The 20767-nt window shown below is 44.1% G+C and overlaps 1 protein-coding gene across 1 annotated transcript; it reads right to left on the bottom strand.

Moving 5' to 3' along the window:
* Positions 1-16952: 16952 nt before the first annotated feature.
* Positions 16953-18005, bottom strand: CLDN23 (claudin 23). The gene has a single exon (XM_059909363.1). The coding sequence runs from the start codon at positions 17922-17924 to the stop codon at positions 17043-17045; it is 882 nt and encodes a 293-aa protein (XP_059765346.1). The 5' UTR covers positions 17925-18005; the 3' UTR covers positions 16953-17042.
* Between the last annotated feature and the right edge of the window lie 2762 nt (positions 18006-20767).

Here is a 20767-nt window from a genome sequence, read left to right as displayed (position 1 = left end):
CTTTACGTATGGCCAAGGCATGATGTTCTGGAGCACAGTGGATGATGGTAGGTCTTAATTCTACAATTGATTGTCTTTGTGAGCTGAATTAACTACTGGGTATCTAAAGCAAAGCTGCTACTGCTTAGCACTGAACTTTGGCAGTGTCTTTCTTTTGGAAGAATAGCTAAGCAACTTCCCTAATTTAACATGTATATGTTAATAGTGATTCTGTGATTTAGAGGAGCTTTTACTTATTTGGTTATTCTTTATATACGAATATGCTTAATCCTGTTCTGCCTGAGATTTCTGGCTGTCATATGAGGCTCCTGGCTTTGGAGGACACCGGGGTATGGTACAGACAGAACTGGGTCAGGAATTGGAAATAGGTGGTATAACTGCTTTGTCAGTTAGTAGCTGTAACACCTTACCTATAACATGAAGGAAGTGTACCTGTCTCAGTTGACTAAGTACACATGAAAGTACTAGGTCAACTGTAGAGCATTCTATACTTGCAAGGTATTTCTAGTATTCAAAGAGATTGTCTAAACCACAGTACTCTAGTATATTATTTCTGACTAGTCTAGATTTGGTAAAACTGGAAAATGCTGCTTAAAGTAAATCTGTCTCTTTATATTTCCCAATATTGGTCCATTGACCAGTTGGGCTGGTCTCGTGAAAACTGCAAAAATAAGTTGTCAGATCCTACCCCAAAGATGCTAAATTATTAGGTATGTGGTGAGACCTTTGCCATTTATTTTAAGATCCCCTGGTGACTCTTGTTGCAGACAAGCCATTTTCAGAAATATTGTTCTGGAGCAATGTTTAAAATCATTATCCATCAATTGCACGAGCTGCATTTAGGTGTCTCGTATCCTAATTTTCTGTCTTTATATTTGGATGTATATCAATGTGCTGGACGTAACTTCCACCGGACTTTATTTTCAGCAAAGCCATAGAACTGTTTTTTATTGATCTTGAAGTTTCTTCCCAGAAACAAGATTTAGAAAAATGCGTGTCTCTTCTTAAAACTCTTGTTATTCACCTGGAATTTTTGCAGATGAGTGACAGTTTTCATACTGAGCAATGGTCTTTGCCTAGGAAATGGTCATAAGATAAAATTTCACTTCTGTTAATGATTGTTCACTGGCTTTTGTTTCAGCCCAAATCAATAAAGTTTGGTACAGCAAAGCAGAACTTTCAGAAAACCAGTGGTTCCAAGTAGACCAGAAGATTGTGGATTTAAAAGTTTATAGTAAACTTAGCCAGCAGGGTAAGCAACCTTGCAGTGATTATAACAATACTGAAGTCTACTGAATTTCCCCATGAAGGGATTGTTCCATCCTGCAATATCTCCTTGGAATATCTTTGTGTTTCCCATTAAAATATTTCTCTGGCACATTCCTGTAGATCTGCATAACTCTCTTATCTTTACGCATTATGTATGGTCTGGTTCTGGTATATAGCTAGTCCCGCTACGGAGCTAGTAGACACAATGGTGGTAAGGATGTTGGGCTGGGGTTTGGTATACTTGGGTTCTAGTTTAAGTTCTCTTACTGTAGACTGAATTACAGCTGTGATATAATCAAAATACCCTTTTAGTTCCAAAGTGAAACTGGTCTTCATTCTACTCATTGTCACTTGTATCTACTTGTGATGTTAACTTTGAAATATCAACTCCAGGTGCTCAGATGTGTTTCTCCACCTTTCTTATAGACACAAACGCCTAACTGAGTGTGTGAGGAGGGTGATGCTGGGCTTAACATAGTAATAGATGAAATCTGTTCCTAGTTGAGATAAACACCAACAATAATTAGTGTTAAATAGTTAACCACACCTATCACTACCACATATGATGGGTGTATTAGTCTTAAGGGAGTGCTGCTCCACTGGTTGGCTTTTGAAAGCTAAACTTTATAAACCAGTACGAGTCATGCTTAAACTCCTGAAGTCTTGGCTTTGTGGGGAGAACCTTTTTAGAATTCTTCAGTGTAATAAATGGTCATCCAAGTGATGATGATCTGTCACTTACTTCTGAGAACCAGAAGGAGGGTCCCTGTCACCTCTGAAGTACATTTTATCTTCAATATATCCATAATCTCTTCCAGAATTCCTGGAATATGTCAAGAGGTAAAACCTCACTAGAAGTCAAGGCTTGAGATAGAAGCCTTAGATACAAATGGCTGACTTAATCAGACTCCTGTCCCCCACCCCCCACCCCCCACCCCCCACCCCTAGCAACCACCAATCTGTTCTCTGTATCTATGACTCTTAGAGGGATGAGAGAGACCACATCCTCCATGTTCTCATCTAAAGAGAGCTTTATCTCTAAGGCCCTTCTAGTTCTGATGTTGGCTACGTGGTGCAAAGGGAAAAGAGAACTTACAGTGGATCTTGGATGGGCCAGAGTTCACCTCAATTTTTCTTAAGCTGGTCCTTTGAACTCCTGGCCTTCTAAAACCATCCTTTTCCATGAAGAAGAATCACCAATCACTTGGTACTTAGTTGGCTAAAACGAATTAAATTGAAAAGCTATCTACTCTGGGAAAAAACATCTGGGTCCTCTAACTCTGATAGTCTATTTGTAAGCTTGCAGAAGACCCTTCTGAAATAGTCTAAATCAATATTTTTTTTGGGGGGGTGGGGATCCACAGGTAGTAACCGTTGCTCAAAAGACAATGGAGGATGCAGCCATATCTGTTTACCAAACCCGGAAGGACAGACTTGTAAATGTCCCAGTGGGTACTACTTGGCTGACATAAAGAAATGTATTGAAGCTGTCCGATGCTCTGCGCCGTCACAATCCTGTAAGGATGGTCAGAAATGCATTTCTGTGGCGCAGGTTTGTGATGGTCGTGCTGACTGTCTGGATGGATCTGATGAAATGGACTGTGAGTAACTCCTACCCAGGACCCACCATTGGTCACCATGGTGATTTACCTTTAGTAATATCTAATTCCACAGTGTCCCTCAAGATTTTATCCTTTAAACTGTTACTTCCTTCTCACTGTGTACTCTTGAAACTGAACAATATGAAACGTCTAACTGTGGGCAATTGGATATAGATTATGTGGACTCTTTGTGAAAAGCTTATGTCCCTGATGATTTGGTGTTAGGGTAGGCTGTATGAGAGTGTGCTCCACAGAGCTCCACAGAGCTCAACAGTGTATTTTGTCTGAAAGAGCACTCATCTAACCCAGATCTGATTCAGTCCATGGAAATTGATCACAATAGTGAGCATCGCCTAGGGGGTAAGCAGTTGGGCAAACTATTTGACTTGTCTTGGTTCCCCCTTTTTAATGTGGAAATAGCACTTTCTATCTCATAGAGTTGTTAAGGAATCCAAGAGAATGTGTAGAAAGCTGTCATATTAGTATATAATATGTATAATTATATTATACATATTATATATGTATAATATTATATATTAGTATATAATATTAGTATGTAACACCGTCATGTTAGTACTTAAATGCTAGCCTCAGATGGTTGTTACAGAAATATTGTTCCAAATCGTATCTTCATGGGAAGATGTCACCGTGGCCAGTCAACTGAGTGACCATAATACCTAATTCTGCTGGAACCACCAGCTATATAGCCCCATTGGTATCAAAGTCCCCTTCGCTGTAGAGTCAAAGAGACAGTGGACTTGGTACCGAAACTGGTCATAACCAGTAAAGGAAGAGATTTGGAAAAGGAGCCCTACAGTGAAGAGTTCTCCTTGACTTCTCAACTTAAATTCTTGTTTCCCTAAAACCTGAGTAACTGGAAGACCACTTATTACCTCTAAACACTTCATCTTAAATAGGAAAGATAAGGGATTTTGATTCCCAGAGTTGATTCTATTTTTTAGCAAATAAGGGTGGTTTTGTTGAAAGTCCTGTGTTGGCAGTGACTCAGGATTGGGGGTAAATGAGTGATAAATTTATCACCTTTACCCTTTAGGTTAGGTTAGGTTTCTGGTTTAAAATGAAACCAGAAACCTAACCTAACCTAGCCTTCTCTTGCTCTTCCATTCTTGATGACCCGGGCCCAAGTATTGACTCTGCTTCTTAATGATTTCACCCTGACTTTTACATAAAGCTTTTTTGGGGGAAATGGCACTGGGTGTATAAAATTAGGCTGACTTCCTCTGGATGTACCCTACCATCAAGGACCCTAAATGCCCAGGAGTGAAAATCCTCCTGTGATGCCAGCTTAGGGCAGAGGCAAGAAGTAGTTTTTTTGCTAATTCTGCTGTTTTCACTCCTGGTACTTCTGTCTTCCATGTGAGGAATAATACTTGTGCCAACAATGATGGAGAATATGGTGAAATGCCTTAAACACAAACTTAACTATTGGATTCCTCTTTGGTTAGAACCCTGTTGCCTACTCCCTGCTTTATGAGTGCCCCTCCCACACTGCCACCAAATCTGGTTCAATATTTGCAACTTGTACATCTTGATAAACCTAGTTTACTTGGACTCAAAAAATTTGAAATATTTACCAATAAACTTAATCCTTTTAGTCTGGATATTTACTACTTCGATCTACTACACTCATCCTTATAGAGTAAAACATTTTTGTAACTGGTGGGATCTACCTTGGCTAAAATTCTGCATACCATCATTTGAAGACAGATTGTTATGATAGACTACACTGGTCCTGAAACCAAGTATTTTAAGTGCCTTAAGATATGTAGTTTTTTATCAGCTTTTAATAGTTTTTTGTTTAGCCAAAAGTAATGGTAGTGATCATGATTTCATAAATTCAAACTTATCTGGTTAAGTTCACTACAATTCTTGTTCTTCTGAAATAGTTCTTAATTGACAATGACAAACTTGTGTATATACTCACACTCACACCTACTGTTTTTGTAGGTACCTATCCACATAAAACCCATTCGACACCAACACCTAAAATGTCAGAGGCTGGAAAAAGACTGACACCAAAAGCTGCCCAACCTCTCCAGGGTACCAAGTCTACCAAGGCTAAATTCCCAGGTCCAGAGGCGATGAATTATCCTGTCAGAAAAACGCTAACCCCTCTCATGCCTGCTGTAGAGAGCAAGACTCCAGAAACCAAGGAAGGAGTTCAGCCCAAGGACTCACAGAAGGGAAAACTTCTGCTCTGTAGCAGTGATTTCTGTAATGGGAGGGGAATCTGTACAATGGAAGGAGAGCTGAGAAAATGCAGCTGTCTGATGGGATACGGCGGAGAGTTCTGTGAAGAAGCAGCACGTAGACCTGCCTCTGGCCACATGGCCCTCAGCTTAACCATAGCCCTGTCAGCTGTTCTGGTCATTCTGGGAGCATTTGTATATTTCAGAAGAGAACACAAATTAAAACGGTGAGCAGCTACTAATGTCCTCATGGGAGAATTTTATTCCAAAGAAGGCTTATTAAATAAAATTAAAACAAGATTAACGAGGTTGGAGATATGAATCCACTCTAGAAATCTGCCCTCTGAGAAAAGATCTGAGCAACAAAGCCTGGATGCTGACCTGGAAAAATCATACTTGGGACCATCTCTTTGAGTGAGACCTGGGACAAACAATGTTGTAAGGGGTACGTGGCATTTATGCAGATAAAATCTGCCTCAACAGCAGTCAGTGACACAGTCTCAGGGATGAAGTGAGGAGAGTCCCCTCCAACGAGGCAGAGTTAGGGCCAGTGACCGTTTGGAGGAAAAACTTGTTAGGTGTGTTAGTTTGCTAGGGCTGCTTAAACAAGTACCACAGACTGTGTGTCTTAGACAACAGAAATTTATTTTCTCACAGTTCTGGAAGCTGGAAGTTTGAAATCAATGTGTCAGTGGGGTTTGTTTCTTCTGAGGCTGAGGTCTGCTTTTCTCCTTGGATTGTAGATGCAGACTTCTCCCTGTGTCTTCACGTGGTCTTCTCTCTGTACATGTTCAAGTCCTAATCTCTTCTCCTTATAAGGACACCAGTCCTATTGGATTAGGGCCCACCCTAATGACCTCCTTTTCACATAATTACTGCTTTGATGACCCTATCCCCAAATATGGTCACATTCTGAGGTACTAGGGATTAAGACTTCAACATATGAATTTTAGGGGGACACAACATAGCCCTTGACAGGAGGTGAAATAAACTCATGAGAGATTTAAGGCAAAAGCATAAAGTTTTGTCTAAGAGCAAGAGCCATTGGGTTAAAGAAACAAACAAGAATAACTCAAAAATGATTGAGTAAGAATGATGACAAAATAAGCTTTAGGAAGATACACTAACTGAAGAAATTGATTAGATAAACATATTGGCAAAGGACATTAAGCAGCCTACGTACGGAGAGATGTTACAGAGATGACCGAAATCCTTAAAAGTTACATTTCCTCTGTCCAGCCTTCACTTTGCAGACTGAAGAAAGGGCCAGGAGAAATGATATATCTTTGCCTAAAGTAACACTGGTCAATAGCCAACTGGTTAATGTTAAGATGAACTGAGGTGCTTCCCTTGGGCTTCTGACTGTCAGTCAGGCCTGTCTTCTACGTTAACCTGCTTTCTTAACTCACCTGTGTCCAGTTGCTACTTACCTGTTTTTGGATTCAGTTCTCACTGACTCCAATTTCCTAGTTTCCTCTCAATTGAGAAGATGTGTCATTTTGGAGGTTAAGTGAATGCCTAGTAACAAATCATAACTGACTCAAGTACTGGCCATTCTAGGCCAGTTCTTTGTTAAAGGGACATTAAAATAGGGCATAGTTCCCATAACAACTTTTGATAGGGGACGAGTTGGCCATTTCTAACCATGTCGCATTCCCAGCTTCTACCTTAAGGAACAACTCTTTTGACTTTCTCTGATTTCTAGAAACAGTACAGCATCATCAAGGAATTTGACCTGCCATAAAGAAAATGACCAAGAAGAGGAGAATCTAATGAATAGTGAGACTTTTGTCAATGAAGCTTACGATGAAGAGTTATGCCTGGGAACTGTCTTTGAGGAAAACAGGTGGTGAGATCCAGTCACAAAATGCCCCTTCCAAAAAATCCTAGCAGGGTGAAAGTAGGCAGTGTTAACTTAAAGAGCTTTTTGTTATTGGCGAATGATGTTATCATGTAGACCAAATAAATGCTCAGTAACTTTTTTGATTTCAGATTCTGTTCAGTCTCTAGTTGTTCAAACCAAAGTGAAACATACATGAAATAGTAATCAAGAAATTTGGCTTTTGGTGGACTTCCAAAAGGAGTTCAATACTATTGTGGGGTGGAGTGAGGTGTATCCAGGGTTAGTTAACATTACCCTTAAAATTTATGTCCCTCCCATCCCGTGATCTCTGCTGACTTCCACATAGCTCAACCACCTCTATGTTTTTGCTTTGTTTTAATATAATGCGTATTCTCTAATTTCAAGTCTCTTTTTCTACAGGAATTGTTAACCTCTTTACAAACTGACTAACCTGACAAAAAAGGAGCTGAAACATCTCAATAAAAACTGTTTATATATTTCACTGTGTACTGTTTTAACTTCTGTAACAGTTTGTGGTAAATGGTAACTTCATATTAAAATAACTGCTTTTTATTTTTTTAATTTATTTTATTGAAGTATGGTTGATTTACAATGTTGTGTTAATTTCTGCTATACAGCAAAGTGTTTCAGTTATACATTTACATACATTGTTTTTCATATTCTTTTCCATTCTGGTTTATCACAGGATACTGAATATAGTTCCCCGTGCTACACAGTAGGACCTTGTTGTCCATTCATTCTCTATATAATGGTTTGCATCTGCTGACCCCAGACCCCCAATCCCTCCCTCCCCCACCGCCCACCTTGGCAACCATAAGTCTGTTCTCTATGTCTGTGAGTCTGTTTCCATTTCATAGATAAGTTCATTTGTGTCATATTTTAGATTCCACATATAAGTGATATCATATGGTATTTGTCTTTCTGACTTACTTTACTTAGTATGATAATCTCTGGGTCCATCCATGTTGCTGCAAATGGCATTATTTCATTCATTTTTTATGGCTGAGTAATACTCCATTGTATATATGTACCACATCTTCTTTATCCATTCAGCTGTCAAAAGACATTTAGATTGCTTCCATGTCTTGGCTATTGTGAATAGTGCTGCTATGAGCATAGGGGTGCACGTATCTTTTTGAATTGTAATTTTGTCCAGATATATGCCCAGGAGTGAGATTGTTACCAAAAGTGGGGTCCAGCTGCTCACTGCTCAAAAGCCAATAAAGAGGCAAGGTTGGTGGAAAGTTTGCTTTATTTCTCAAGCTGGCAACTGAGGGGGAGGGTGGACTCCTGTCCAAAGGCCAACTCCCCCCGTGACAATCAGTGGACAAGAGCTTCTACAGGTGAAGGGAGGGGGCTACATGCAGAAAGAGCACAGTCATCTTGAAATTGGTCAGGCTGTGGTCTGATCAGCGTCATCTTGACTTTTGTAAGTACAGTAATCTTCAGTTCCAGGGTCAGTTTGTTCCCATTTCTTTGAGGTCAGCTCTCGGAATTGTGGCAGCTTATGTCATGGCTACAGTCTGGTCATCAGGTAGTTAACTTCTTCCACCTGGTGGGGGTTTTAGTATCTATAATACTAAATACGAATACATTTTTCCTTAATGGTTAAAGCAGATGTACAATGTATGTTTAATAGGCCACAAACAGGCTGTTTTGGTTAACCTAAAGTGCAAATTAAATCATGTATAAGCCAGAAGGACTTCCCCATACCTCAATATGTGAAAATCCCTTCTATCATTTTCCCCTTTTAATTGCAAATCTTTTCATAGAAAGCATTGATAATCAATGTATTTTTCCAGCATTGCCAGACTGACTCAGTTGCCTGCTCTGGGTCCATTCATGTCCCTTGGTGCTAGGCCTACTTTTTGTTTATCTTTTGGCCTAGTTATTCACGTTGGATTCTAAAACTAGACACACAGAAGTATTGGCACAAAGGGGCTTTGGACCAGAAATCATCTCAACCAGCTCATGTCTGCTAGGGAAACATGTAAACGCTACTTAGATCCCAAAGCCCCTTTGTGCCAATACTTCTGTGTGTCTTCCTGGATCACTACTTTATTCATACCCACATAAGGAATCAAGGGCATTGAATCTGTGATGGGACACAGATAACAAAGCAGGAGTATGGTCTAAAGTTCAACAGCAGCAACCTTGGCCAAATCACTTAATCATAGAACTGTTACCCCAATGATAAAAATAGGATTAACAGAACCTACATCAGGCCATTTGGGTATCGAATTAAAACACAAAAACGCCTGCTTAGCCTAGTACCTGAGGCTGATAACATGAGACTAAATTTTCATAAACACAATGATTTGGAACACTTCTTGCTTGGAGCTTTTCCAGACTATTCATATTTAGTTTCTTGCAGAATAAATTTGTATAGGATGCCAAGGATAAACAGAAGTCCTAGGCTTATTACTGGGGGTGTAGTGCATAAAACAAATTGTGCTTTGCAGTCAAGTATAAATATTCCCAAGTACAGATCAACCTGACCTGAAGAACACACGCTGGGGGCTCACCTTCCTTGAGGCTGGGAGACACGTGGAACATCATCAAATTGCCTCTGGGGCTCAGCTGTATTTGAGAGAACCTATCTCAGCCTCACAGTACCCTAGACCCCTCTCATCCACAGGGTGAATCTCACATTTCTCTTGCCATCTCGCCCAAGAGCCATCCTCACTGCCAAGTCTGCCCTTGGCAAGGCTCTGCCTCTGTCTGCAAAAATGCATACCAATGACACAAAAGCATCCAGATTGAAAGCCTGTATGGAAGATATACAACAGAATTATCACTTTCTGGACATGCTTAAGCTGCTGCCTTGGCTCCTTAGACCCTAACCCTCCACCAGACTTGCAGGGCTGGTGTCCTGGCTGGCTCAGTCCGCTTGTGTGGGCACTGCTGGAATGGCACTCTCAGCCCTCCCTTCTGCTCTGCAGACCCATTTCCTGTCTGGGCCCCAGAAACACCCCCTGTCTGCTCTTCCTGGGGAAAAGGGAGCTTACTGCAGCCAAATTGTCACATATGCACTCCTTCCACCCTGCCTACTCTTATTTATATCTTTCCTATTTTTGGTCCTTTATGAATGTGTGCCTAGGTGTTATCCCATCTGAAGTTACTTAACACATCCTGTTACGCTTTCTCGATTCAAGAATTCACAAAATATCTCAATGTCCTTTTCACCAGAAAGGCTTAATTTTATGAAAGAACACAAGATTTTATACTTAATTCCTAACAATCCCATCCCCAAAATTGATTGTAATATGTCAATTTCATGACCTTATCTATTTGGAGCAACGGGCATGTTATGAAGCATAAAAGCTTTCTAGTGTGATAATCTCTACATTAATTTCTTAATTTCTCTACAGCTAATAATCGTAACAGTAAGCCTGTAGAAGATAGAAAATTTGAACTTCTTTATAGAAACTGAACTTCTGTAACCTGGTAAATAGGTTTGAGTTTTCTTCTGGAAGAAAAAGACCTTTGGAAAAGTTAATTGTTTTATGCTTTAGGCTCAAAGATCCCTACACAAAACCTGACCTTTTGTGTCTATTGCTAGCCATTAAGAGTTAAATTAGGCATTTTATACTGTTGTCCCTTGGTATCCGCGAGGGATTGGTTCCAGGATCCTCGTGGATACCAAAATCCACAGATGCTCAAGGCCCTTACAGCCAGCCCTCCGTATCCATGGGTTGTGCGTTGAAAATATTCCATTTGCATTTGGCTGAATCCATGGATGCAGAACCCGCAGACACGGAAAATGGACTGTGCTTATTCTCTTTAGGAGACAAGTTAGGGGAGGGGTCATGGATGATGGGTGGGCTGTACTAAGTTCCAACTGTTTTAACTGCTGGGTGGCTTAGGAAATTCAGGAAAAATGAGAACTAGAATCTGGAGTTTGTTGCGCTCAGGCCAGTTACTAATTTTATGGGTCAATCAGCTTCCCCAACGTTCACTGTTCAAATTTCACATCTCTTCTCTCAGCCTCCTCTAGTTCTTTTTTTTTTTTTTTTTTTTTTTTTTTTTTTAAAGGTTAACTCACACTTATTTCGAAGAGCGGATTTTTTTAAAATTATTTATTTATTTATTTATTTATTTTTGGCTGTGTTGGGTCTTCGGTTCGTGCGAGGGCTTTCTCTAGTTACGGCAAGTGGGGGCCACTCCTCATCGCGGTGCGGGGACCGCTCTTCATCGCGGTGCGCGGGCCTTTCACTATCGCGGCCCCTCCCGTTGCGGGGCACAGGCTCCAGACGCGCAGGCTCAGTAGTTGTGGCTCACGGGCCCAGCCGCTCCGTGGCATGTGGGATCTTCCCAGACCAGGGCTCGAACCCGTGTCCCCTGCATTAGCAGGCAGATTCTCAACCACTGCGCCACCAGGGAAGCCCTTTTTTTTTTTTTTAAATAAATTTATTTATTTATTTTTGGTTGTGTTGGGTCTTCGTTTCTGTGCGAGGGCTTTCTCTAGTTGCAGCAAGCGGGGGCCACTCTTCATCGCGGTGCACGGGCCTCTCACTGCTGCGGCCTCTCTTGTTGCGGAGCACAGGCTCCAGACGCGCAGGCTCAGTAGTTGTGGCTCACGGGCCCAGTTGCCCCACGGCATGTGGATCTTCCCAGACCAGGGCTCAAACCCGTGTCCCCTGCATTGGCAGGCAGATTCTCAACCACTGCGCCACCAGGGAAGCCCCCCTCCTCTAGTTCTTAACCCTCACTCTCAGAATATTAAATTCAGGAAGGCCCTCTGATAACACTGAATCCAGTCTTCCCAGTTACACAGCTGAAGAAACTGAAATCCAGCAAGAGCAGGGCTTAGGCTATAATTAGGGAATATATTGTTACCCACGTTCTAGAAAAATTGCAGTGACTTTTCCAGTTTCTTCAGCCCTGTGGTGAGTGGCAGTTCTTTTGGCGGCAACCATGGTGGTGAGGGAGGGTTGGCAGACCATCTGTCACATGGATGGCCAAGGTGCTTGGTCACTGAACAAGAATGCAGTAGAGTTGTACTTAAGCCACTCTCTCCCCTTGCCCCACTGGAGAATCAAGCCCTCTGGTCAGTACTGTCTCCCCCCTACCCCCAGCCTTGTCTACATTTTCCTTTATTTGTGCAAATTAAACCTTGTTTTCCTGTGTTCAGTCCTGCTTCATAAAGATTTGCTGGAGGAGGTCATTTTATTGTCTTTAGTGAAAAAAGAACAGAATGTGGGCAGAATTTGTTGGGAAGATGGGGTGAGAATTTCATGTAAGTTTTTACTTGAAATATTAAGGGAATTCCCTGGCGGTCCAGTGGTTAGGACTCCATGCTTTCACTGCTGAGGGCGCAGGTTCAATCCCTGGTCGGGGAACTAAGATCCCTCAGGCCTCGTGGTGTGGCCAAATTAAAAAAAAAAAAAAAAAAACAAGAAATATTGATTGAGTTCCTTATTTTCCTCCCTTCCCAAAGGGAGAAAGATCTCATCTGTAATGTCTTGGGAATAGAGGAGGCATGAGTTGTGCTCTACTGGTCTTTGTAAGCCAATCGTAACCTAATTGACAAAGCTGCTCCTGTGGCCTCCTCCCCACCAGTGCTGGTGAGCCCTTGCCCCTGGGTTTCGAGCCAGTGGCCTCAGGCCACAAATTACTTTCCAAGTACCTGATAAGCTGTGCATAAGGTGAGGAAGTACTTGGGTACAGAAATGGCTTTTAGAGGCAACTTTAATTTATTAAATTTCTAACAGGCTCTGAAGAAGTGTTATAACCGTTCTAGGATTACAAAAATAAATAGAAGCCGTCCATGCCCCTACCTTAAATTTTGAGGTAAAATGAGAAAGCACACCAAGAAAAGTACACATGTGAACATTTAGATGATATGTTCAAAGATGACACCTGTAAGCTGCCGGGGGAAGTAGTGTAGGGTGTGTGTGCAGGAGAAAGCGATGAGGGTGAAAAACCTGAGCCTTGGCCACATCATGAATGGAATTTAAGCTAAGAGTGAATGATAGGTAAGGAAGATCCTGAGAGTTCTGAAGATGAATTAGTCCTTCATTTTAGGAAGGTCAGAGTGAAGATGTGAGGTGAGTGTGGGGAGAGAGATTCTGGTTATTAAACTTTCCCATCACTTTGCGGATGTGATGAGGCTCTGAAGTTGAAAGATCTTTCTCTGCCTACCGTGCTGTGAGGCTGTCTATACGTTGGCAGAATAGAATGTTCTTCACCTGCTATTCTTATATCAAATTGTTTATATTTGACTCTGAAAACATTCTATACAACAGACTGAATCCAGACTGTATTCCCTCCTAAAAAAGCTATTAGACCAGAAGAGGTCCTCAATTCACTCAGTTGTACCCCCGGCTTCTTCCTGTCCTTGCCACCTCTGTCTAGAGTGAAGGAGAAGCAAAGCAAGCCAGTACCAAGACCACTATGGAAACCTGTTTTCACTAATATCTCTTTACTGGGAAATTGGAGTTTGCTGTTCTCTCTGATGTCCAATCTTTTCTTTCAGTTCTCTGCGCAAGCCCCCTCTCCTTCCCGACCACCTTTCTTAAAATACTGCCTTTTGGGGCTTCCCTGGTGGCGCAGTGGTTGAGAATCTGCCTGCCAATGCAGGGGACACGGATTCGAGCCCTGGTCTGGGAGGATCCCGCGTGCCGCGGAGCAACTAGGCCCGTGAGCCACAGCTGCTGAGCCTGCGCGTCTGGAGCCTGTGCTCCGCAACGGGAGAGGCCGCGATGGTGAGCGGCCCGCGCAGCGCGATGAAGAGTGGCCCCGGCTCGCCGCAACTGGAGAAAGCCCTCGCACAGAAACGAAGACCCAACACAGCCATAAATTAATTAATTAATTAATTAATTTTTTTAAAAAAACTGCCTTTTTTCTCCAGTCCTTGACCCTGGTTTATTATTCTTCATTTTCCTTGTACATCTTTCTCATGCTAGAGTATGCAAGTTCTACAAACTTGGGCCTGGAATAAATCTGCTTTCCAAGGCATACAAAGGTGTCTTGACAGGATGACAGGTGCCCCCAAACTTACAAATGATCTAGGCCATGAAGAGGAGGGTGGCTGCTGAAGCATCTTTGACAGCACCTCCACAAGGGATCAACAGCCTGTGTGCCAAAAACCTTACTTCTCCTTAGTGAGGGTGGGCGTCTAGATCAGAGCCCGATTGGCAGATGCGCAGAGCAGAAGCTGTGTTAATGCAGGGTCTGCTCTACTTTCACAGATTCCTCACTCCTCCAGGCAGAGCTTGAGTAATCTTGAAAAGACTTCACCCATTAATGGGGACACATACTCTGTCAGTAGGATTATTAAGAGTGAGTCCTCACAACACTGTAAATCAACTATACTTCAATTAAAAAGAGTCTAACAAGAAAAAAAGTGAGTCGTGATGCGCGTCAGAGGTGTGAAGGGCTTGAGGCCAGGAGGCAGTACTATTTCATGTTAGAGTCTCACTGGGGTGTAGCTGCTTGGCTAGTTGGGTATTAGATTTAGGATAAGTGCTCACCGACGACAGCAACTCCTGAGGCTCCAGCCTCCTCCAGCATCTTGAACCTCAAGCCCATTGTCATTTTTTTCTGCTGTAGCACAGAACGACTCTCAGGTCAAACCCAGATCCTGCCTGATGCAGGAGTCTCATGCCATCCTGAATATTTTTATAGCAAAAAAGTTTAGTTTTCTTAAAGGGATTTTTGGTTTTATTTCTGTGGATGAGGCAAAAATGTAGTTCTAACTCAGAGCAAATCTTAATCACCAAAGAGGAAGTGTTTTGGATATAAGCCAGTGGAGGATAACTGGGCAGGGAGAAGTAAAAACATACAAAGCACCAGTATTGACTGTTTTTACCACAGATTCCCTAGAAACAATGGAATTATGATGCAGGCAAGATTCAGTAGATTCTGTACTTGCCAGAAACCCAAAATCTTTATGTTGTCTGCCAAGTCCTGACTTCTCAGGTGCCCAATTCCTGCCTTTTGAGGTCTCAGCTGAAAAAAGCAGGGTTGCCTTTTCTCCATTCTGGCTCTGTTCCCTAAATCAAGTCCCCTAACTCATCTAGGCAATAGCTCCCACAGGTCTGATTACGTGCTGCCAGTTGGGGTTGAAATCTGAGTGAGGCACAGTCCCAGTGAAAGCCATGCAGCCCCAGCAGGTGTCTGTGAAGCAGCAGCACTGGCATCTCCTGGCAGCTAGTTAGGAAATCAGTTTCAGGTCTCACTCCAGACCTACTGAATCAGAATTTGAATTTGAAAAAGATCCCTGAGTGATATGCCAGCACATTGAAGTTTGGATGCAAAAAGAAATAGGTGATTCCAGTACAAAATGGTAAGGGAAGTGAATCTATAATATCCCTTCCACTGCTAACAAGCAGTGTGTGCTGTTTAGTTAGTTCTACTATAGCTGTGTTGTCAGTAATTACTGCACTGAATGTTCCTACCTCTGAATTGGCTACCCACAGCAGGTGTGGGGTTTTTTTGTTTTTTAACTTTTTATTTTAATTTTATTTATTTTTTGGCTGTGTTGGGTCTTCGTTGTTGTCCGTGGGCTTTCTCTAGTTGCCACTAGCAGGGGCTACTCTTCGTGGTGGTGCACGGGCTTCTCATTGCTGTGGCTTCTCTTGTTGCGGAGCATGTGCTCTAGGCGCACAGGCTTCAGTAGTTGTGGCATGCGGGCTTAGTAGTTGTCGCTCGCGGGCTCAGAGCACAGGCTCAGTAGTTGTAGCGCACAGGCTTAGTTGCTCCGCAGCATGTGGGATCTTCCCGGACCAGGGCTCGAACCCGTGTCCCCTGCATTGGCAGGCAGATTCTTAACCACTGCACCACCAGGGAAGTCCCTCGACAGCAGGTTTTAAAGATGAGATTCAGTTCAGTTCAAGACGCCCTTAAAACCAACTAATTGGAATTGGAGCCGGTCCTGCTAGAGATTTAGTCTGGAGCATGGAACACACAGTTGCCTACCTGTGATTTTAGGCAGCACTGTTACACGAGGAAAAGATTTCTAGTCTCACCTCATGTGGAAACTGGTGCTTCTAGTTTTTTCAACAATAGACTTGCCTTTGCACAGAAAACAGCATGAACCTGAAAATAAAACAATCAGGGATTGAAGTGGGGCCCACTGGCTACTTTTAGTAATCTTATGCTAAGAGGTGCAAAGATCTGAGTGCTAGATTTCAGAAACAGTGTATAGGCAGCCAGAAAATTGTTAGTAATGAATGCTTAAACTCCTAAAGATTATACTGGAGACAAAAAAAAAACTTTTGTGAGTTGAGTAAAACTCTTGCTTTCAAATTTTATTTATAAATAAGAGATATATATACATGTAGGGTAGCCTAATGTGATTAACAGGTTCCATTTTGTTCTAAATATTTAATATATAGTCTTTTATGTCCAGGGTGAGGTAGCCAAGAAATAGAACAATACAGCATCAGTCCCTTCATTCTCCTTCTGGCTTCTAGAAGAGAAACTCTGGAGTGACCTCAACTGTCACACCAAAAATAAGTGATAAAAATGATAGATCCTATTTATACATGAAGAAATGTAAATATGAGTTAATCAGGTTATTTCATTCCATAAAAGCCACTAAAGCTGCTGGTATTTGCATGGCTCTACGTTTATTTTAAGAGCCCCGTTCAAATATAACCAGAAAGGTACCGGTCTCTTGAGAGTCTGTGTGAAAACGAATTATGCAGCAGAAAATAAATTAATAATAATTATATTGATGCAAGGTTCATCAGCATTTCAGAATGTTGTTTGGAGGTGTTAAATCGGTTTTGAGCCTCTATTTGCTGATTTTGACATTGTTATTATCAGCAGAATGCAAAGTCACCCTTTCTATGTCTCCAGCTAAAAGTATGAAAAGGCTGTCGTCCAGAAGAGGGCCCTGATCCCTCGGGGGAGAAACACTAAACTCCATAAAAAGAAAACCAAACCCAACCTGAACTAATCGTCCAAGGAGTCGAGTTTGGCCAGGAAAGGAAGATCGCCCTCCAAACCAGTTACAGGAATGTGTCCGGGGGTCCGACTCCGAGCCAGGTGTTTCCAGCTGAAAGGTAACAGCCAAGTTCAAGGTTGGACCGTGGTGGGGCGAGTCCTTCATCCAGACAGGGCCCGGCCAGAGCAGGCTGGGGGCGCCGCCTACAGGTCGGAGTCGCAGGGCAGCGTGCTGCCGCAGGACCGGGTGCTGCGGGAGGACCCGCCGTGGTGGGAGTCGGGAGCCTCCTCCCCATCGAGCACGTCCACCGGGTTGCTGTAGGCCTTGGGCGGCGGCCGGGGCATCGGGAAGCCGACCTTGCGCTGGCTGGCGGCGCCGAGCTGGACGGGCCGCGGCCGGTGCTGGCCGTCGCTGTAGTACTTGATGGCCGGCGTGAGCGCGGGCTCCGGCCAGTCGACGTACACGGTGCTGATGCTGCTGCGGCGCGCCCTGCCTGGGGGCGCCTTCCGGCAGCTGCGACAGCGCTCGGCGCACCAAGGCGCGAAGCTGAGCGCCAGCGAGAAGCCGCCCAGCAGCAGCAGGCAGCTGCCCAGGTAGCCCAGCACCAGGCTGTAGCCGACCTGCACGGTGACCGGGCTGGACTCGGCGGGAAGGACGGCGCGATCCGCCAAGAAGTGGTTGTACCAGGAGACCGGGGTGAGGCTCAAGAGGCCCGCGGCGAAGAGCACGACGCCGGAGAGGCCGGCCAGCGCGAAGTGGGGCTTGTCCTGCCAGCAGCGCACGCCGAGCGTCGCCAGCAGTAGCCCCAGGGCCGTGGCGGCCAGCGACGTGATCGTGAGTCCCCGCGCCACCCGCACGGGCTCGGCGGCGAAGTAACCCAAGTTGTCTGGCTGACCGCACTGGCGCTCGCGGCTGCTCTGCTCGCGGCACATGTCCCACAGGCCCTGGTACAGCACCACGTCCACCGGCTGGTCGAGGAAGCCCTTCACCAGCCTCCAGCCGGGCGTCAGCGTGCCGGTCAAGGTGAGTAGCAGCCCGCAGGGTGCGAGCACCATGCCCAGAGTCATCACCACCGGCGTCCTCATCCTGGACGGCGCACCTGCCCACTCCTCCGCCTCCGCCTCCGCCTCCGCCGCCGGCTTGCGATCTCGAGCCCTTGCGCCTCCGGAGAGCGCTCCGGACTCCGGCTCCCTGAAGTCCGCACACTCGTCGCCGCCACGCCCGGAGCCCTGCGCCCGGCTCTCCTCCGGCCGCTCTTTGTCTCCGGAGCGGGGCCGTCTGCGCTCCGCTGCCCGTCCCTAGTTCGCTCCCCGCGTCCCGGCCGCTCCACCCTACCTCCCGCCCAGCCGCCTAATCGAAACCAGCTCGCGGGCGAGTCTGATCGAAACCGCGGCCCGAGATGCGGGCGCGCAGAGGTGGCGGCCGCCGCGGCCAAACCCGTCCGGTTGGGAGGGGCGGGAGTGGCGAGCAGGAAGCGGCGCGGACCTGCGGGACTCGGACCGAGCAAAGGTCGCCCCGCCCCTGCACCTCTGCGCGGCTCCGCGGGGCCAGGTCGGCCTGGGGCGGGGAAGGAAAGGGGAGGCGCCGCCCGAACGGCCACACCTGGCCCGGGCACTGCGCAGGTCCCTGCTTCTCAGCAGATCTCGGTAACTAAAGTTTTTCTCCGGTCCCTGCCCGTCGACCCTGCACCTGTAGCCTGTCCTCCCTCCACCCCCAGCGGGGATCCGATGGCCCCTCGAAATTTTGCGCTGTTAGCTTGCAGCCACCCACGGCCGAGTGGGCGGAACCGCCCGAGATGCGCTGGGCAGGTGTGCACCGAGGGTCCTCCCGGTCGAGAAGCGTGTCCCAGAGTGTTGCACTTGTGTATTTTGTTTAATTTGCTTAGTAAAGACGCCATACTCCGGATTAACCTTGATGGAAAAGAATCAAAGCGACTGTGTTTCTGGGATGAGGAATTACCGAGGATTATATTTTCTTTGTTCGGCCTCTTGAAATATTTTGAAACTGACGAAAAAATAAAGGGTGTGTGTGTGTGTGTGTGTGTGTGTGTCCTGTCTAGCACACTTTTGAGGTTTGTCTACCTCTAGGGTCCTGAGACTTTCATTGTCTTTGGGCTGTTTACAACTCTGTAAATTACAGAAAACCTGTAGCGTCACAAGTGATTTTTGTCCATAGTAACGCAAATGAGTTTGTCAGTAGAATGTTAATGATTATTGCCCGATGGATACAGACTGCTTTGGCATTGATTTGTAAATTCACTTTAGCAGGCCTGTTTGCCTGTATATGTGTGTCCTTTGCATTGTCCTTTAAATCGGTTGTAACATACTGGTTCCCTTAATAAATTAAATAAAATCTTTGACACGCGTTCATTTTACATTTGTGTGAGAATCATGATTTTACAGTTTCCTAAAAATTATCCTTTAACAATATTTTCCTCATTTTATGTATTTCTTACCATGGAAGTGTGTTAACCTTTATAATTGATTAAAATTTTAATTATTTCTAAAACTCAAAGTTAATTAAGCATTGGTTTGAAGTAATTTTGAACATTCTAGAGTAGACAATATCAAGGATGGGTCTTTTGTTTTTTGAAAATTTTTAAATTAAAAAAATTGTGGTAAAATATACATAAACATAGAATTTACCATCTTAACCATTAAGTGTACAGTTCATTGAAATTAAGTATATTCAGTGTTGCACTACCATCACCATCATCCATCTCCAGACTTTGTCCTTTTCCCAAACTGAAACTCTACTCATTTATCAATAACTCCCCATTCCACCAACACCCCTCCTACCCGCCAGCCCCTGGCAACCACCATTTTACTTTCTGTCTTTATGAATTTGAGGCCTCTAGATGTTTCATTCAAGTGGAATCATGCAGTATTTATGACTGGCTTATTTCACTTAGCATAATGTCTTCAAGGTTCATCCATGTTCATAGTGTGTCAGAATTTCCTTCTTTTTTAAGGCTGAATAATATTCCGTCACATGTATATACCACATTTTATTTATCCATTCATCCTTTGATGCACACTTTGGTTGCTTCCACCATTTGGCTCCTGCAAATAATCCTGCTACAAACAAGGGTACAGTACTATCTCTGGAGTCCCTGCTTTCAGTTCTCCAGAAGTGGAACTGCTGGATCATATGGTAACTCTGTTTTCAATTTTTTGAAGAAATGCGCTACCGTTCTCCATAGCAGCTGCATCATTTTTCATTCCCACCAACAGTACACAAGGGTTACAATTTCTCCAATTACCCCGCCACCTCCTCACCCCACAACTCAGGAAAACTGGGATTTTTTTCCTCATTGTTTCCAAAGCGTTGTGCTCCCTTTTGCCTCTAGACCTTGGCATATGCTCTTTTCTTTCCCTAGAGTCCTGCCTGCCACTTCCCAAACCCAGTGCATCCTTCAGATCTTCGCTTAAATGCCATTTTCTCTGGGAGGTTTCTCAATCCCATAGATTAACTTTTCCTATTGGACTTCTATACACACCCTCTTCTGTTGTAACACTTGCCACCATTCCTTATTACTTGAATCATTTAGTTGTCTAGGGCAAGGATAAATTCTTTGAGGGTAGGGATAGTGTTGTCTGGTTCTGCCCTGAAATCCATCTTGATGGCCTGGCCCATAGTAGCCACTCAACAAATCCATTTTATCTCTTTCCACCATGTATCATTTCACATAGTATCCACGGAATTCTCTTACAGATGACTGTCTGGTCAAAATATACTGTTAATGCATTTTAGTAAAGTTGTTGGTTGTTTGAATGTTATTTTTTTTCCAGCATAGAAAACAATGAGATATAGGGTAGTTCCAATATTTATGACAAAAGAAGTGTAGCCCTGTGGGGGTAACTTTCTACGGTAATAAAAGATGATTGCACTAAGTGTGGCATCTGATTCTAGATCTGGGCTCTTTGTT

The sequence above is a fragment of the Balaenoptera ricei genome, chromosome 21 (assembly GCF_028023285.1).
Source record: "Balaenoptera ricei isolate mBalRic1 chromosome 21, mBalRic1.hap2, whole genome shotgun sequence".
Classification (NCBI taxonomy): Eukaryota; Metazoa; Chordata; class Mammalia; order Artiodactyla; family Balaenopteridae; genus Balaenoptera; species Balaenoptera ricei.
The sequence above is the reverse complement of the archived record's forward strand: the minus strand, read 5'-3'. Positions and strand labels throughout refer to the sequence as shown.